Source organism: Oncorhynchus kisutch, linkage group LG10 (assembly GCF_002021735.2).
Source record: "Oncorhynchus kisutch isolate 150728-3 linkage group LG10, Okis_V2, whole genome shotgun sequence".
NCBI lineage: Eukaryota > Metazoa > Chordata > Actinopteri > Salmoniformes > Salmonidae > Oncorhynchus > Oncorhynchus kisutch.
This window is the reverse complement of record NC_034183.2, coordinates 31,225,389-31,244,235: the sequence shown is the minus strand read 5'-3', so window position 1 is coordinate 31,244,235 and position 18,847 is coordinate 31,225,389. Positions and strand designations below refer to the sequence as shown.

The window sequence follows — 18,847 nt, the reverse complement described above, 5'->3', positions numbered from 1 at the left end:
CATGAATCTGCAGGTAGCTAACCAACCAGGTTTAATGTTAGCTAGCTAACATTAGGCTATAGCTAGCCAAGCAAATGGCTCTTTCAAAATTAGAAACATGTAATATCTGAAAATGTATCTAGCTAGACTATCTTACCCACATACATCATTCATGGTAGGACCCGTCTCCTGTCGGTGCCATGGTTGCCCTTAGTTTGTAGATGTAAGAAAGGTGTTTTCTCCATCTCCTTAGCTATCATACTTGAATTCCACTGATTTCAAAACTCAGTCCTCCAGAAAGTGGACATATGCAGTTTTAATACACAATACATAAAAATAGGGTCCAATTCTGGGTTCATTTTTTCCATCCTAAATCCTGAAATATTGCCACATGTCTTCTGTTATCTCAGCCCCAATACATTTTTTCCAGGGTGTCTTCAAATCTCAAATTTGGACTCATCAAAGGACAGATTTTCACCAGTCTAATGTCCATTGCTTGTGTTTCTTGGCCCTAGCAAGTCTCTTCTTATTATTGGTGGTTTCTTTGCAGCAATTTGACTATGAAGGCCTGATTCACACAGTCTCCTCTGAACAGTTGATGTTGAGATGTATCTGTTAATTGAACTCTGTGAAGCATATATTTGGGCTGCCATTTCTGAGGCTGGTAACTTATCCTCTGCAGCAGAGGTAACTCTGGGTCTTCCTTTTCTGTGGCGGCCCTCATAAGAGTCAGTTTCATCATAGCACTTGATGGTTTCTGCGACTGCACTTGAAGAAACTTTAAAAGTTCTTGACATTTTCTAGATTGACTGACCTTCATGTAATGATGGATATTTTAAAATGATTAGATGAGGCTTACCCAGTTGAGATGGTTTGGGATGATCTGGACCACAGAGTGAAGGAAAAGCGGCCAATTGCTCAGCATATGTGGGAACTCCTTCATGACTGTTGGAAAAACATTCCAGGTGAAGCTGGTTGAGAGGATGCCAAGTGTGGCAAAGCTGTCATTAAGGAAAATGGTGGCTACTTTGAAGAATCTCAAATATATATATTGTCATTTAACACTTTTTGGGTTATCACATGATTCCATATGTGACCCGATTCAGGAAACTAGGCATATGTCGTGGGTCACTACTTCACAGGAGAGCCATTTGAACGTTAACCTTTTTTAAAATCAGAATAGGTTTTTGGGGCAGAAATGCCTTATTGAACATGTGACCTTCATGTGCGTTAATAACAAACTTGTCTGGCAATGTAAATACGAATAAAATTGTTAAATTACGAGCCTAGTTAGTTTAGCCAAAGAAAAAGACAGAATCCTTTTGTCTATTTGAGCTGGTCAGTATGTCTACGTAATCATGTCTAATGTGTCTTTTTTATATTAAGTGCTATTTGGCTCCCACTATGACATCATATGTTTGGGGATTGTCCATCTTTATCCCCTTTTTTGTTCCCCATTTTCAACACTTTATGCAGCATCTGCGTTCGACCAATTGACCACAACCCATACACCATCAAATTTGGAATAACCCCAGGGAACAATGTCACAAATAATCTATCAGACATGATAGTGTTCACATTCACATCTCTGTTAGCCCGCTGACTCATCCTTTTTAATAGAAATCTGCTTCCCCAACCTCCCATTCACGATGGGTGAGAGACATTTTCTCTCTCCTTAAATTAGAGAAAATTAGGTTCACCACCCAAGGCACTACTGAAAAAAGTAAAAGGTGTGACAGCCTTTCACATCACATGTAATGAGATCCACATCTCTGGCTATTGAGTGACTGTAGATATTCAAGGTCAGGCACCTACATGTGTAGGACTACACAAAAACTATGAGTGAATAACATAAATAAACTCTCTTCACAGCTATTTGTGAGCTTGAGGATATGAACAAAAAAGTATGATTGTGTATATACTGTATCATGTATAATATGTATGACTAGTTGTATATTATGTATTGTCTGCAGTGGGACCTCAGGTATCATCTTTTATGGTTCTAAATCCATCAGTCTATGCTAACTAGTAGTATGATCTGTTTTTTATTTATTTATTATTTTCTATATTTACAAGAAGTGCAATGACACAAGGATTTTAACTGGGGGAAAAATATGAAATCGCGAAGGACCAAGATTAATTTAAGTTCATCCCACCCTCCAGAGTAGGAGAGGTGTGTATTATTTGTAATAAAAAAAATAAAGGACAATTGTTCAACACTGTTGATGTGCCCTTGAGCAAGGTACATAAGCCTAATTGCTCCTGAAAGTTGCTCTGGATAAGATTGTATGCTAAGTGACGTGAAAGTAAAACATCCAGGCTATCTAAGAAATCCACTTGAGTATCCCCTTTGTGCCTGAATACACTCTGGTGTTTTGTGAATGTCCCAGTCGGAAATGACTGCCTCATGTCCTCATGTTCATGTTCAGACCTACACACTGTTAATAGGTGAGGGGAGATAAATTATGTACAGTACTCTGCATATTGCTTTGACAGTTCTGCACTGGTGTTTTCTGTTTCTTATGTTCAAAATAGTTCAAAGGCAATCAATCAGAACATTGGATAGCTGCTCCAATTTCACCAACCCGCTTGTCGGGTAAAACTGCTGTGCTTGTAATTTTTTCTCTTCATTTTCTTCTAAATGTGTTTTAGAAATGGTTTCACTTGGCAAAATCAGCACGTATTTCTTTGTTAACAATCATAGAGAACTGATTAATAAATAGGAAACTATTTCATACATTAGATATACTGTGAAAGCCTTTATTTTAATGGTGTGTCCTGTTTACTTGTCCTAGTTTATGGAGAATGTATTTTCTTCACACATGAAGAGAAAACGGTAGTTAGATTGATACTCTATAAATAAATAAAAGGGTTGTGGCATGGCCATTTGATTCTCATAAGCTGTGAAAATACTGTCACAGAAAACTAGATCTCCTGGTACTACTGCTATTGTGGCTGTAACACAGAAGTGATCTTGTTCAAGTCTGACAGATTTGTCTGAATGGGTTTCAGTATAACAATACAAGCTGCTTCCTGCCCCTTCCATTTCCATTCTAGGTTTTCTTCTCAACCTATTGTTGTTTTCCCCCATATTGTTTCATGGAGGCAATTTATAAAGTAAATCCAGTTAGTCACAGAGAATTGTGTGACAGAGCAGAGACAAAGTAACATTTCCGGTCTCTGGCATTAGGTGTTTGTGTAAAGCGCTGACAGACCGACAGCTACATGTAACACCTCTTCAGTTGCCACCCACCTCCTCTCTCACCTCAGCTCTCTTGGCAACACTACCCATGTGGGTGACAACACCAGGCCCAGTAGAAATAAATTGGATCGAAGAAAAATGTTTTTTTTTTCTGTATACCAGGGAGCTAGTTTCTTATGACAAATGTTTTTAGGGGTGCAACTGCATTTAGGGTATTGCGCAAGGTTAAATTGAGTTCCTCGGGTAGGTGGTTAACTGATTTTTGTCCTCTGACATCCTTGGGTAGGCAGAGGGAGTCTGGAAGGGCATCTAGGAATCTTTGGGTTGGTCTGAGAATTTATAGCACGACTTTTGATGCTCCTTGGTTGGGGTCTGAGCAGATTATTTGTTGCGATTGCAAACGTAATAAAATGGTGGTCCGATAGTCCTGGATTATGAGGAAAAACATTAAGATCCACAACATTTATTCCATGGGACAAAACTAGGTCCAGAGTATGACCTTGGCAGTGAGTAGGTCCTTAGACATGTTGGACAAAATCCACTGAGTCGATGATGGCTCCGAAAGCCTTTGGCAGTGGGTCTGTGGACTTTTCCATGTGAATATTAAAGTCACCAAAAAATGGAATATTATCTGCTATGACTAGGACTTTGTCCGATAGGAATTCAGGGAACTCAATGAGGAACGCTGTATATGGCCCAGGAGGCCTGTAAACAGTAGCTATAAAAAGTGATTGAGTAGGCTGCATAGATTTCATGACTAGAAGCTCAAAAGACGAAAACGTCGTTTTGTTTTGTAAATTGAAATTTGCTATCGTAAATGTTAGCAACACCTCCACCTTTGCGGGATACGTGGGGGATATGGTCACTAGTGTAACCAGGAGGTGAGGCCTAATTTAACACAATAAATTCATCAGGCTTAAGCCATGTTTCAGTTCACATCAAGATTATGATCAGTGATTAGTTCATCGACTATAACTGCTAGGAGTCCCCCAAAGGGGACACCCCCTCCCATTCAGCTGAAAAGGTGGCGTGGGAAATTCAAAAAATATTATTTCGAAATATTTAACTTTAACACATTATTAAGTAGCCCTACTTGAGATGTGAGGCATCACAATCTCTTTCAATAATGGCAGGAGTGGAGGAGGTCTTTATTCTAGTGAGATTGCTAAGGCGAACACCGCCATGTTTAGTTTTGCTCAACCTAGGTCGAGGCACAAACACGGTCTCAATGGGGCTATATGAAGCTGAACTTTAAAATATATTTTTTATTTTCTACTTTTCCACTCTCATATATTTTCATGAGTTGTCCTCAATTCATCATACTCTGTTGCTGTGTGCACATATGCAGTACCAGTCAAAAGTTTGGACACACCTACTCATTCAAGGGTTTTTCTTTATTTTTACTATTTTCTACATTGTCGAAATAATAGTGAAGACATCAAAACTTTCAAAGTAATGATGGACTGTTGTTTCTCTTTGCTTATTTGAGCTGTTCTTGCCATAATATGGACTTGGTATTTTACCAAATAGGGCTAGCTTCTGTATACCACCCCTACTTTGACTGGCTCAAACGCAACTGACTGGCTCAAACGCATTTAGAAGGAAAGAAATTCCACAAATTAAATTTTAACAAAAGGTACACCTGTAAATAATTGAAATGCATTCCAGGTGACCACCTCATGAAGCTGGTTGAAAGAATGCCAAGAGTGGGCAAAGTTGTCATCAAGCTGAAGGGTGGCTACTTTGAAGAATCTCAAATATAAAACATATATTTTGATTTGTTTAACACTTTTTTGGTTACTACATAATTACAGTGCCTTGCAAAAGTATTCATCCCCCTTTGCATTTTCTTATTTTGTTGCATTACAACCTGTAATTTAAATTTAAATTTATTTTTATTTCATGTAATGGCGATACAGAAAAAAGTTCAAATTGGTGAAGTGAAATGAAAAAATCACCTTGTTTCAAAAATGTCTAAAGAATGTAAAACTGAAAAGTGGTGTGTGCATATGTATTCACCCCCTTTGCTATGAAGCCCCTAAATAAGATCTGGTGCAACCAATTACCTTTAGAAGTCACATAATTAGTTCACCTGGGTGCAATCTAAGTGTCACATGATCTGTCACATGATCTCAGTATATATACTTGTTCTGAAAGGCCCCAGAGTCAGCAACACCATTAAACAAGGGCCATCACCAAGCAAGTGGCACCATGAAGACCAAGGAGCTCTCCAAACAGGTCAGGGACAAAGTTGTGGAGAAGTACAGAACAGGATTGGGTTATAAAGAAATATCAGAAACTTTGAACATCCCACGGAGCACCATTAAATCCAATATTAAAAAATTGAAAGAATATGGCTCCACAACAAACCTGCCAAGAGAGGGCCGTCCACCAAAACTCATGGACCAGGCAAGGAGGTCATTTATCAGAGCGGCAACAAAGATAAACCTGAAGGAGCTGCAAAGCTCGACAGCGGAGATGGGAGTATCTGTCCATAGGACCACTTTAAGCTGTACACTCCACAGAGCTGGGCTTTACAGAAGAGTAACCAAGAAAATAAGCAAACAGGTTTGGGGTTCGCAAAAAAGGCATGTGGGACTCCCCAAACAAATGGAAGAAGGTACTCTGGTCAGATGAGACTGAAATTGAGCTTTTTGATAATCAAGGAAATTGCTATGTCTGGCACAAACCCATCACCTTGAACACCATCCACACAGTGAAGCATGGTGGTGGCAGCATCATGCTATGGGGATGTTTTTCATGGTCAGAATTGAAGGAATGATGGATGGCGCTAAATACAGGAAAATTATTGAGGGAAACCTGTTTGTCTTGCAGAGATTTGAGACTGGGACTGAGGTTCACCTTCCAGCAGGACACTAACCCTAATCATGTTGCTAAAGCCATACTCGAGTGGTTTAAGGGAAAACATTTAAATGTATTGAATGACCTAGTCAAAGCCCAGACCTCAATCCAATTGAGAATCTGTGGTATGACTTAAAGATTGCTGTACACCAGCAGAACCCATCCAACTTGAATGAACTGGAGCAGTTTTGCCCTGAAGAATGGGCAAAAATCCCAGTGGCTAGATGTGCCAAGCTTATAGAGACATACCCCAAGAGAGTTGCAGCTGTAGTTGCTGCAAATTTGGCCCAAAAAACTTTAACTGCTTATGGCTGCAATCCCGTTAACGGGAGCGATTTGACAACAGCCAGTCAAAGTGTAGGGCGTCATTTTCAAAACATCAACAATCTCATAATTAACATTCCTCAAACATACATGTGTCTCATATCATTTTAAAGCTATTCTCGTTGTTAATCCCACCAAAGTGTGCGATTTCAAATATGCTTTTCAGCAAAAGCACTACAAACGATTGTTAGTTCTCCACCAAACCACAATAAGCACAGCCATTTTCCAGCGAAATATAGATTTCACAAAAAGCAGAAATAGAGAAAATGAATCACTAACCTGGAACTATCTTCATCTGATGACACTCATAGGACTTCATGTTACACAATACATGCATGTTTTGTTTGATAAAGTTCATATTTATATAAAAAAAATCTGAGTTTACATTGGCCTATTAGATTCACTAGTTCCAAAAACATTAAAGTGATTTTGCATAGCCACATCGTTTCAACAGAAATACTCATCATACATGTAGATGATAATACAAGTTATACACATGGAATTATAGATATACCTCTCCTTAATGCAACCGCTGTGTCAGACTTTTTTTTAAAGTTTACGGATAAAATCAACCCATGCAAAAATCTGTGACAGAGCTCAGAACAGAAGCCAAATTAGCCGCCATGTTGGAGTCAACAGAAACCAGAAAATACATGATAAATGTTTCCTTACCTTTGATGAACTTCATCAGAATGCAGGCCTAGGAATCCCAGGTCCACAATAAATGGTTGATTTATTCGAAAATGTCCGTTATTTATGTCCAATTAGTTACTTTGGTTAGCGCGTTTGGTAAACAATTCCAAAGTCACAAAGCGCGTCCACTTTAATGTGACAATGTCCAAAAGTTCCGTAACAGTCAGTAGAAACATGTCAAACGATGTACTGAATCAATCTTTAGAATGTTGTTTACATATATATTGAATAACGTTCCACCCGGAGAATTAGAATGACTTCAGATGACCGGTGGAACGCAGGTCCTTCCCCTGTCAACGCGCATAGTGAAAGCATGGTCAACTCGTGGCAGTGGTGACTATTTCCTGTCTCATTCGACCCCCCTTCACATTAGAGTCATCAGAAAAAGTTCTATTGACTGTTGACATCTAGTGTAAGGCGTAGGAACTCATCCATATCTCACTGTAATTTCAAGGAGAGCTTGGTTGAAAATCTGCCACCCCCAGAAAAAATACAAACAGGAAATGGAATTTCTCAGGTTTTTGCATGCAATATGAGATCTGTTATACTCACAGACATAATTCAAACAGTTTTAGAAACGTCAGAGTGTTTTCTATCCAATACTACTACTAATAATATGCATATATTAGTATCTGGGACTGAGGAGCTGGCCGTTTACAATGGGCACATTTTCATCCAAGCTACTCAATACTGCCCCTGCAGCCATAAAAAGTTAATTCCAGGTTGTAAGACAACAAAATAGAAAAGAATGCCAAGGGAGGTGAATACTTTCACAAGCCACTGTATATATGTGCTATTTCATCATTTGGATTTCTATACAGTTTTTAAAATATGTTTATTTAACCTTTATTAATACAGGTTTTTGTCATTGAGAACATCTATTTTTCAAGAGAGACCTGGTCCAGGAGCAGCAGTGGGAACAACGTTTCAGACAAAACAACTTACATACACTAACTTTAAACAAAACTACAGACACAAATACAGTAAAACAATTACAGTTGAAGTCGGATGTTTACATGCACTTAGGTTGGAGTCATGAAAACTCGTTTTTCAACCACTCCACAAATTTCTTATTAACAAACTATAGTTTTGAAAAGTCGGTTAGGACATCTACTTTGTGCATGACACAAGTAATATTTCCAACAATTGTTTACAGACTGATTATTTCACATATAATTCACTGAATCACAATTCCAGTGTGTCAGAAGTTTACATACACTTAGTTGACTGTGCCTTTAAACATCTTGGAAAATTCCAGAAAATTACGTCTTGGTTTTAGGAGCTTCTGATATAGGCTAATTGACATGATTTGAGTCAATTGGAGGTGTACCTGTGGATGTATTTCAAGGCTTACCTTCAAACTCAGTGCCTCTTTGCTTGACATCATGGGAAAATCAAAAGAAATCAGCCAATATCTCAGAAAAAATTGTAGATCTCCACAAGTCTGGTTCATCCTTGGGAGCACTTTCCAAATGCCTGAAGGTACCACGTTCATCTGTACAAACAATAGTATGCAAGTATAAACACCATGGGACCACGAAGCTATCAAACCGCTTAGGTTGGAGATGCGTTCTGTCTCCTAGAAATGAACATACTTTGATGCGAAAAGTACAAATCAATCCTAGAACAACAGCAAATGGCCTTGTGTAGATGCTGGAGGAAACAGGTACAAAAGTATCTATATCCACAGTAAAACGAAGAAGGAAGGAAGCCACTACTCCAACACCGCCATAAATAAGCCAGACTACGGTTTGCAACTGCACATGGGGACAAAGATCGTACTTTTTGGAGAAATGTCCTCTGGTCTGAGGAAACAAAAATAGAACTGTTTGGCCATAATGACCATCGTTATGTTTGGAGGGAGAGGCTTGCAAGCCGAAGAACACCATCCCAACAGTGAAGCACGGGGGTGGCAGTATCATGTTGTGGGGTGCTTTGCTGCAGGAGGGACTTGTGCACTTCACAAAATAGATGGCATCATGAGGCTGGAAAATTATATGGATATATTGAATCAACATCTCAAGACATCAGTCAGGAAGTTAAAGCTTGGTCGCAAATGGGTCTTCCAAATGGACAATGACCCAAAGCATACTTACAAAGTTGTGGCAAAATGGTTCTAGGACAACAAAGTCAAGGTATTGGAGTGGCCTTCACAAAGCCCAGACCTCAATCATATTGAACATTTGTGGGAATAACTGAAAAAGTGTGTGCGAGCAAGGAGGCCTACAAACCTGACTCAGTTACACCAGCTCTGTCAGGAGGAATGAGCCATAATTCACCCAACTTATTGTGGGAAACTTGTAGAAGGCTAACCGAAACATTTGATTTGACAATTTAAAGGCAATGCTACCAAATACAAATTGAGTGTATGTAAACATCTGACCCACTGGGAATGTGATGAAAGAAATAAAAGCTGAAATAAATCATTCATAAATCATTCTCTCTACTATTTTTTGTGCGAGCAAGGAGGCCTACAAACCTTACTCTGTTACACCAGCTCTGTCAGGAGGAATGGGTAAAAATTCACCTCACATATTGTAGGAAGCTTGTGGAAGGCTACCTGAAACGTTTGACCCAAGTTAACTTCTTGACGCACCCCATCCCGTTAGCGGGATCATTTACATCAACACCCGCTGAATTGTAGTGCGCCAAATTCAAATAAAATTACTAAACATTTTTAATTTTCATGAAATCACAAATGCAATATAGCATAACACAGCATAACTCTTAATCCACCTGTCGTGTCAGATTGTGAAAATATGCTTTACAGCGAAAGCAATCCAAGCGTTTGCGTGAGTTTATCAATCACTACAGAAAACATTATGAACACCTAGCATCAAAGTAGCTTGGTCACGAGAATCAGAAGAGCAATAAAATGAATCGCTTACCTTTCATGATCTTCAGATGTTTTCACTCACGAGACTCCCAGTTACACAATAAATGTTCCTTTTGTTCCATAAAGATTATTTTTATATCCAAAATACCTCCATTTGTTTGGCGCGTTATATGTTTAGAAATCCACAGGCTCGAGCGGTCACGACATCGCAAGCGAAAATTCCAAATAGTATCCGTAATGTCCACAGAAACATGTCAAAAGTTTTTTATAATCAATCCTCAGGTTGTTTTTAAAATATATAATAAATAATGTATCAACCGGGACTCAAAATGGGTACGTTTTTCACCTTATCAAGTTCTCCACATAAACAATGAAGCTCAGCTTGTCATCAACCCACACACCTAATTATTTTTACACTTTAACTTGCTCTATAGTATGTCCAGCCAATGTAGCAATGACATGATTAGTAACATGCCCGGCATTTGAAAATACCATGCATTTTGTTTTACCCAAATTCAGAACCAGCTTCAAATCATACATTCTGTTGTATGATGTTAAATGCTCTTTGGGCATTTTCAAAAGCTAAAGATAAACTACTACTACTTGAATAAAGAACAGTATCATCTGCATAAAATTGAAAATCTGCTGTTTCAATATGATCCCCAATGTTGTTGATATACAAAATGAATAACATTGGGCCCAAAATAGAACCTTGCATAACACCTGAGCACACCACTATGTACTCAGATTTTCAACCATCCACCATTACACATTGTGTACGACTTGATAGGTAATTTATAAGCCAATCTAGAACATAACCTGTAATTCCACAACATGTTATCCTTTGCACTAACACAAGATGGTCCACGGTGTCAAATGCCTTTGACAATCAATAAAGACAGACACACAATGTAACTTCTTGTCAAGAGCACAGTGGATGTCATTTAAAACATTCAATGTTGCTGAAACAGTGCTGTGGCCAGACCTAAAGCCTGATTGCATTCCATTTAAGATGTTGTTTTCAGCTGCCTACTAACTAAGAACTCCAGTACCTTTGACAGTACTGACAATTTCGATATGGTGAATTACAAAGGATCTCCAGGAGAGGCAGTACAAAAGCAGATGCCATAACTTGGGGATTTCCTTAATGTCAAGTGTAAGGTTAAAGATACATGTTAAGGGGGAGCAATGATGTCTGCAGCTAGGTGTAGGAAACAGGGGTCTAGATCATCAGGGCCAGGGTATTTTTTTTCTATCAATTTCTTTTGGGGCTTTACACACTTCTGAAACAGAGAAGGATGAAAAGGAGAACCTGGCGAAGGAGTGCACAGGGGTGTCAGGTAAATTCATACGGGGCTCAGTTATACCTTTGACCTTTTCATATAAACTGCCTGCATCTAGAAAATGTTGATTTAAGGTTTTCAGAATGGAGGTTCTCTCAGTTACAATCTGTGTGTCTACAACAATTATTTGCTAAGCTTTGTATCTTTTTGCACTACAAACCTTCCACTACTTGCCAAAATTTTGATGGATTATTGAAATGATCCGAAGTAGATTTCAGGTAGTGATCTGCTTTCAATAGCCACACCCATATTTCGAAGATGCTGAAAAGCCATCCAATCATTCGCCTAACCAGACCCTCTTGCTTAGCCCACATTGCATTTCATTCCCTTATGGTTTTACTAAGTTCCTCAGTAAACCAAGGGTTCTCTCTGCCCTTAATCCTGAATTTTTTAAAGGGGCATGACTATTGCATACATCCTATTTTCTACAATGTAAAATAGTAAAAATAAAGAAAAACCCTTGAATGAGTATGTGTGTCCAAACTTTTGAGTGGTACTGTACCTACATAGATACTGCATTTATCATGTCTCATGTGGCGTTGGGAAAATACTGTGACACCCTGCTTGCATACATATGAAGTTAACACTCTTTGACAACCCACTGACATGGCCAGACATAAATACTACAGGGGGATAATTTATATATTGTTATTTCTTCAGGAAAATACAGCTATAGGATGACATGAACCTATGGGAGATTAAACTATTTATTGGGGAATATGTGGTTATTCTAGTGAACCTGATATCATAGTGCAGATAGTATTCCCAGAACTGCAAAGTGCACTATACAGTGTATGGCCATACTAACTGCATGTCCCTAAAAATAAAATAATAATATACTGTCTGGAAGGTGATCTGTATTTGTGTTTGAGTGTGTTTTGCAGGTCCTTCAGCTACTGGCTGAACTACATCCTGTCCATCATGTACTGCAGTGAGAACAACTACATAGGTTCCTACCTGGAGGAGACAAGGAGCTGCTCTTGCCCCTACGACCATCCGTCCTGCCAGGGTGTCATCCCTTGCACTGTGGGCGATGGCTCTTTCTGCGCCTCCTGCTCCTATGACAACCGCTCCCGCTGTGCCAGCTGCAACCCCGGGTACATGCTCAGCCAAGGGGTCTGCCGCAATGAGGTCCCAGACTCCACGGACCACTACATCAGCTTCGAGACAGACCTGCAGGACCTGGAGCTGAGATACCTGCTGCAGAAGAAAGACAGCCGTATTAGCATCCATGGGATCTTCGTCAGCAACGACGTCCGACTCAACAACTGGTTTGACCCGTCGTGGAGGAAGAGGATGCTGTTGACATTGAAGAGCAACAAATACAAGTCCAACCATGTCCACATGCTCCTGGGGATGACCCTGCAGATCTGCCTAACTAGGAACAGCTCCCTGGAACCAGTGCTGTCTGTCTACATCAACCCTTTCGGGGGAAGTCACTCTGAGAGCTGGAGCATGCCCATAGACCAGAACAGCTATCCTGATTGGGAGAGGACTAAACTAAACATTCCCCTGGACTGTTACAACTGGACATTGACTTTGGGTAACAAGTGGAAAACGTTTTTTGAGACTGTCCACTTCTACCTGCGGAGCAGGATCAGGGCTCCATTGCCCCAAGGGAACGGCTCGGTGTACTACGAACCTTTCGAGTTTCTGGAGCCCGGTAAGAACCTGGGCTACATGAAAATAAATAGCATCCAGGTGTTCGGCTATAGTATGCATTTTGACCCGGAAGCGATCCAGGACCTGATTCTGCAGCTGGACTACCCGTACACTCAGGGATCGCAGGACTCCGCCCTGCTGCAGCTGCTGGAGATCAGGGACCGGGTCAACAGACTGTCCCCTCCCGGGTCTCAGCTCCTGGACCTGTTCTCCTGTCTCCTGCGCCACCGCCTCAAATTATCCACCACAGATGTTGTCCGAATACAGGCAGCGTTGCAGGCATTCTCTGCCAAACAGCCTAACTCCATGGAATACGAAACAACCAAATTATGTAGCTAATAAGGTGCCAGTGTCCAGATATGCAGATGCTTGTGCTGCTATCACACTGACCTGATTACAGTTAAGAGCAATTTTGGAAGGCACTGAGGGACATTTTGGTTATGATCTCAAGAGATATGCATTTGGATTCATGTAAAATTATAACTTTCTGGAAATGTGTTGTGTCATAGACACATAAGGGGGCTTCACCATGTTCACTTTGCCTTTTTTACATAATAACAATAAAACTCAGACTTTCTGACCATTATCGATATCAAAAAATGTATCATCACTGATATGTTGCCCATGTCCTGAAATCCTTAAATTGCACAGATCTCAATCACTTACAATGTGATGCTTTTGCTGATAATGAAGTGTTATCTCGACAGTGTGTTTGGTTTGACACCAGCATGGCTTTAGGTCCTTCACTTTGTTATTAAACACACCCCATGTTTTTATACTCACACTCTTCAGTTTAATCCTACCCCACCCCATGTTCAGAGCTTCATGAGTCAATGTGGAAATCAACTGTTCCTTGTTTAACTTTTTTTTTCATATGTTTAAATTCCCACAAATTGGAGTTACAACAGTACTTCAGACGTACAGAAATAAAACACCAGAAATGCAATGGCTAGTATGTTATGCTACATGTCATTTTATTTTTTATAATGCAGTTGTTTGTGAACAGTTACTAAGCAATGTCCATATGCTGTATAACATTCTGAATTTGTTAATTCACTAAATAAAAGTCATTTTTATGTCCTGTCTATAAATAGTGTAGATACTCCATCTAGTGTCTAATTTTCTCAGACATAATATATTACTTAAATCCATCTCATATTTATATTTGATCTTTAGTTCATTAATCTAGATAATATCATATTTGATGCAAATCGAACAAAATTAGACATACTAGTACTGTTAGTTAGTACCAATTCACTAAGTGGCAGTGTTAAATGGAAGTGTGTCAGTTAAGATTATATTTCAATGTTAATCTCCTCTCTAAGGAGGACAAGCTTCATGCAAACCACAGAAAATATCATTAAGATGTTCCATTCATTCATTTAGCGCATCGAGAGGATTTCTTATCCCATATTTTAGGACCAGGACAGATATTCCATGAAATGTTGCCTTATGTGAATCTTTACAATTAATCTGTGTAAAAGATTTAGACAAGGCTACATTGCCAGACAACAGTATAATACATTAAAGTCACAACAAACCCTAGAGCACCACTTGCTCCAGTGTTTGCCATTAAACGCCAGGTGACTTGTTCTTAGACTAATGACTTTATCCCTTGGATATCCTTAAAAAAAATCCAGCCAATGCATTGTGTGAGAAAAAAGTGTAAAATACTAAGAGAGGCAGCTTGGAAAGTTTTTTATAATTTATGATGGCCAGAGTGGGGGCATTTATTAGTTATTGATATACTTTATTCTCTTCATTCTGGCTGTCAATATTTAGTACCTTTTCAGAATGATGGGGAGCACGAGGTATGAATCTAAGGAATGTTAGGTGCAAATCCAGTTCAGAAAAAGAAAACACTGAATTTAATTGGAATGTCTGATGAGATAACAGTAAAACAAAAGTGGCATGGATACACTTGAAATGTGAGTTGAAGGACTATTAATTGTGTTTGTTTCAATTACATGTAGGTGGGTGCAGGTATATGTTATGTTTGGCTATTAGTGAGACATGGCTATCCCTAAATAAATCCCATCACTCATTCCAGTGGTTTGCATAGTTGGCAGGGCAGCAGCAGGCTACCCTGCGCAGAAAATTGCTTCACCAAAGGTCAGCCAGGTCTGTGAAATCTAGTTTCCAGTGACAAACTGAGAATAACCCAGCTTTGGCCCTCTCTCTGTCTCTTCCATTTCCATTGATGGATGGCGGCTGGAGGAAGAGAGACAGGCAGTGTATCAAAGCTCATTATCTCAGGTGTCTTTCTCACTAGCTGGTAGTCTCTTGTAATCTGTAGATGTGTATGTTTTACTCTGGGTCCTGGAATAAAGGTATTCAGCTGAGAGGCCTCAGAGAGAGAAAGCTTTTGGTTATCCCAACAGCGGGCCTGATGGGAGTCAAGTGTTTACATCCTGGTTTAAATCTACCAACCCTAGCTGAGCTCTTGCTCCATCACTCTGTAGGCAATGAGACAAACATTCTACAGCATTAGCTCAGTCACATGCAAGGAATAATAAGGAGGGAAATAATAAATAGAAAACAGGGGTGGCCAAACCTCCTGCCGAAGAGCTACTGTAATGCTTTAACACATCTGACTCCCCTTACAAAAATAAATTTGTTGCTGCAAACTAAATAGTGTGCCACAAAATATAACCAAAAGTTTGCCACTAGTGTTGAATCTGCAGCAAGCATTTGGCAACAGTAATATGTATTGACACTAGTGGGAAAATAGTTTGCCAGAGGTTTTTTTCTTGCAGACAATTCTCTCATGATTCAATTTAAATTTGTTTTAAGGCCAGTAACCATGATTCAATTTAAATTAGTTTTAAGGCCAGTAACCATTGATGATCAATCAAGGCGATTGGAAACATCTGTTCGAAAATGGAAACCTAGCTACCTACCAAAGTTGTCCGGTGAGTGTCTAATTTATGAATTAAACTTCCAAATAAACTTTTAAATTGTATTAGCTAAATGATGCCTAGTTAGCAATGTCATGTTTTATGGGATAGCGTGAAACACATTTTGTTGATACCAGTTTCAATCTGTCAGCTCCACTGACTGACTGGCTAGTGCTTAGTTAGCTAACATTAGCTATCATATTTCTGCTATCTAACTAATGATTTGCCTAAACACAATTTTTATGTGAATATGTTGCTGTCTTTTAATACCAATATGCTAGCGTCACGGTTCAGTAGCATGTTAGTTAGCACAACAGCTAAGGTAGGTTGATGCAGGTAGCTAGCAACAATATGAGTTGATTTGACATCAGAGCAAAACTTCCCTTTTGCAGATGGATACCCTTCCCCTACCCGTGATGTTGAAGAGGCTGTATTGGGAGGATGATGCATCAACACCCTGGAAATATGTTTGTGGTGCACTCACTCATAACACAGTTTTTTGAGTGATAAATGAGTAACGTAAACTCGTACATCGCCTTGGTCCAATTGCCCTTATTTTAGCGCCCCAAAAACGTAATACTTCCAGATCAACTGTAATGTCAATACCATTGTAAAGCACAATTTCTCCCCTTTCCAACGAATTTAATTACATGACCTAAACACTGCCTGTTTCTGCATAATTCAAGCAGGCAATGAGCCCCGTCGGGTCTTTCTAAAAATGGCGGATGGGGAAGCGAAACTAATGCGTGATAGTGAGAAGGACCGATGTCGTGGGGGACAATTGCTTTTTCACTTGATCTGTCCACATTATCGCCTCTAAAATGTAAATAAAACACTATAAAGAGTTTATATAATGTGTCATTACATACCTATTTGAAGGTTTGTGTTGAATTTGAATCAAGTTTTTAGGGCGGTGCTAAAGTGACCTTAGAAGTAAACAGCGGCTTTGAGAATGATGATCGCATGCAATGATGACAAAAAAATGACTAGGTATCCCCCCCTTACCCCTGTCACTGTCCATTTCTTGTTTTTAAACGATGAGAGAAGTGCTACACCTGGTGGAGAGAGATTGTAAGATGGTAATAGTTGCTTGATGCGTGCTGTACGTTACGACATGACACGTCAAGATGTAACGGAGGGTCAATTTTTTCAACTTTTCTCCAAATCTATAGAGCCATTACCATGTCGATCAACGCTTGAATAGAAACCTAGTTCACACCCCCGATGTTGAAGTCAACACAGTCACTACAGTCCCATTAGTTTTCTTTGAAGCCTCATTTGAATGTCGCGGTCACACACATTTGTACGGAATGGGGTGAGTTTACATTATATAATCTTCAAGATTGATAAGGTAAGTAAATGCATGACCATGCTCGTGACGCTAGCTTACTGAAGTGTTTACACGGAATATAACTAGCTAAATGTATGTTTTTTTGTTGACATTTGTCTAGCTAACTATGTCAGTGTCTGCAACGGTAGCTAGCTAACTTAGCTAGTTTAGTCTGACACTTCTTCTGGACTGTATCGGACACTGTTTCACTCGTTAGCTAAATTAGCTGGTTAGCTTGCTACGTTACCATATCTAGATTTTACTTAATCTCCATCTGTGTTCATTTAACCAAGCTATGTAGCAGGCTTATCTCAACTTGCATGGGGATTCATTGAGTTCGTCAGCATTACTGTACTGGTTTTAAATGGTTTTTGACAGTGGCAGCTTTAGTCAGACTTGTTAGGTTGTGGAGGATAGATTCAAATTCTGTAAGCTAGCTAACGTTAGAGTTGACCTTAAGTTGGATGTAGCCAAGTTAGTTTCTAACATTCCTTTATTTCTGTACTTAAATGCCTAGGTCAAGGCCAATGAGCAAGAGGACAAGTACATGTGTCTAGTTTGAGAAACAGACGCCTCACAAGTCCTCAACTGGCAGCTTCATTAAATAGTACCCCCAAAACACCAATCTCAATGTCAACAGTGAAGAGGTGACTCCGGGATGCTGGCCTTCTAGGCAGAGTTGCAGAGAAAAAGCCATATCTCAGACTGGCCAATAAAAATACAATATTAAGATGGGCAAAAGAACACAGACACTGGACAGAGGAACTCTGCCTAGAAGGCCAGCATCTCAGAGTCACCTCTTCACTGTTGACGTTGAGACTGGTGTTTTGCACGTACTATTTAATGAAGCTGCCAGTTGAGCACTTGTGAGGCTTCTGTTTTTCAAACTAGACACTCTAATGGCTTTGTCCTCTTGCTCAGTTGTGCACCGGGGCCACCCACTCTTTCTATTCTGGTTAGAGCCCATTTGCATCGTTCTATGAATGGAGTAGTACACTGCGTTGTAAGAGATGTTCAGTTTATTGGTAATTTCTCTCATGGAATAGCCTTCATTTCTCAGAACAAGAATAGACTGATGAGTTTCAGAAGAAAGTTATTTGTTTCTGGCCATTTTGAGCCTGTAATCGAACCCACACATGCTGATGCTCCAGATACTCAACTAGTCTAAAGAAGGCCAGTTTTATTGCTTCTTCAATCAGGACAACAGTTTTCAGCTGTGCTAACATAATTGCAAAAGGGCTTTCTAATGATCAATTAGCCTTTTTAAATTATAAACTTGGATTAGCTAATGTAACGGATGTGAAACGGCTAGCTTAGTTAGCGGTGCGTGCTAAATAGCGTTTCAATCGGTGACGTCACTTGCTCTGAGACCTTGAAGTAGTAGTTCCCCTTGCTCTGCAAGGGCCGCGGCTTTTGTGGAGTGATGTGTAACGATGCTTCGTGGGTGACTGTTGTTGATGTGTGCAGAGAGTCCCTGGTTCGCGCCCGGGTATGGGCGAGGGGACGGTATAAAGTTATAACGTGCCATTGTAACACAGGAGTGATGGTTGCTGATATTGGGCCTCTGTACGCCTATGTAGATATTCCATTACAAATCAGACGTTTCCAGCTACACTAGTCATTTACAACATTATCAATGTCTAAACTGTTATTTTAATGGACAAAAAATGTGCTTTTCTTTAAAAAACAAGGACATTTCTAAGTGACCCCAAACTCTTG

General features: G+C 39.7%; 1 protein-coding gene across 2 annotated transcripts in view; it reads left to right on the top strand.

Annotated features, from left to right (window-relative positions):
- LOC109897518 (BMP/retinoic acid-inducible neural-specific protein 3-like) overlaps window positions 1-13,992 on the top strand; it is a 98,387-nt gene extending 84,395 nt beyond the window's left edge. For both annotated transcript variants that reach the window (XM_020492019.2, XM_031833547.1), the window contains one exon: window positions 12,124-13,992. In XM_020492019.2, coding sequence (XP_020347608.1) covers window positions 12,124-13,240 — 1,117 coding nt within the window. In that variant the 3' untranslated portion in view covers window positions 13,241-13,992. The remainder of the gene's footprint in view (window positions 1-12,123) is intronic.
- Window positions 13,993-18,847: the final 4,855 nt, after the last annotated feature.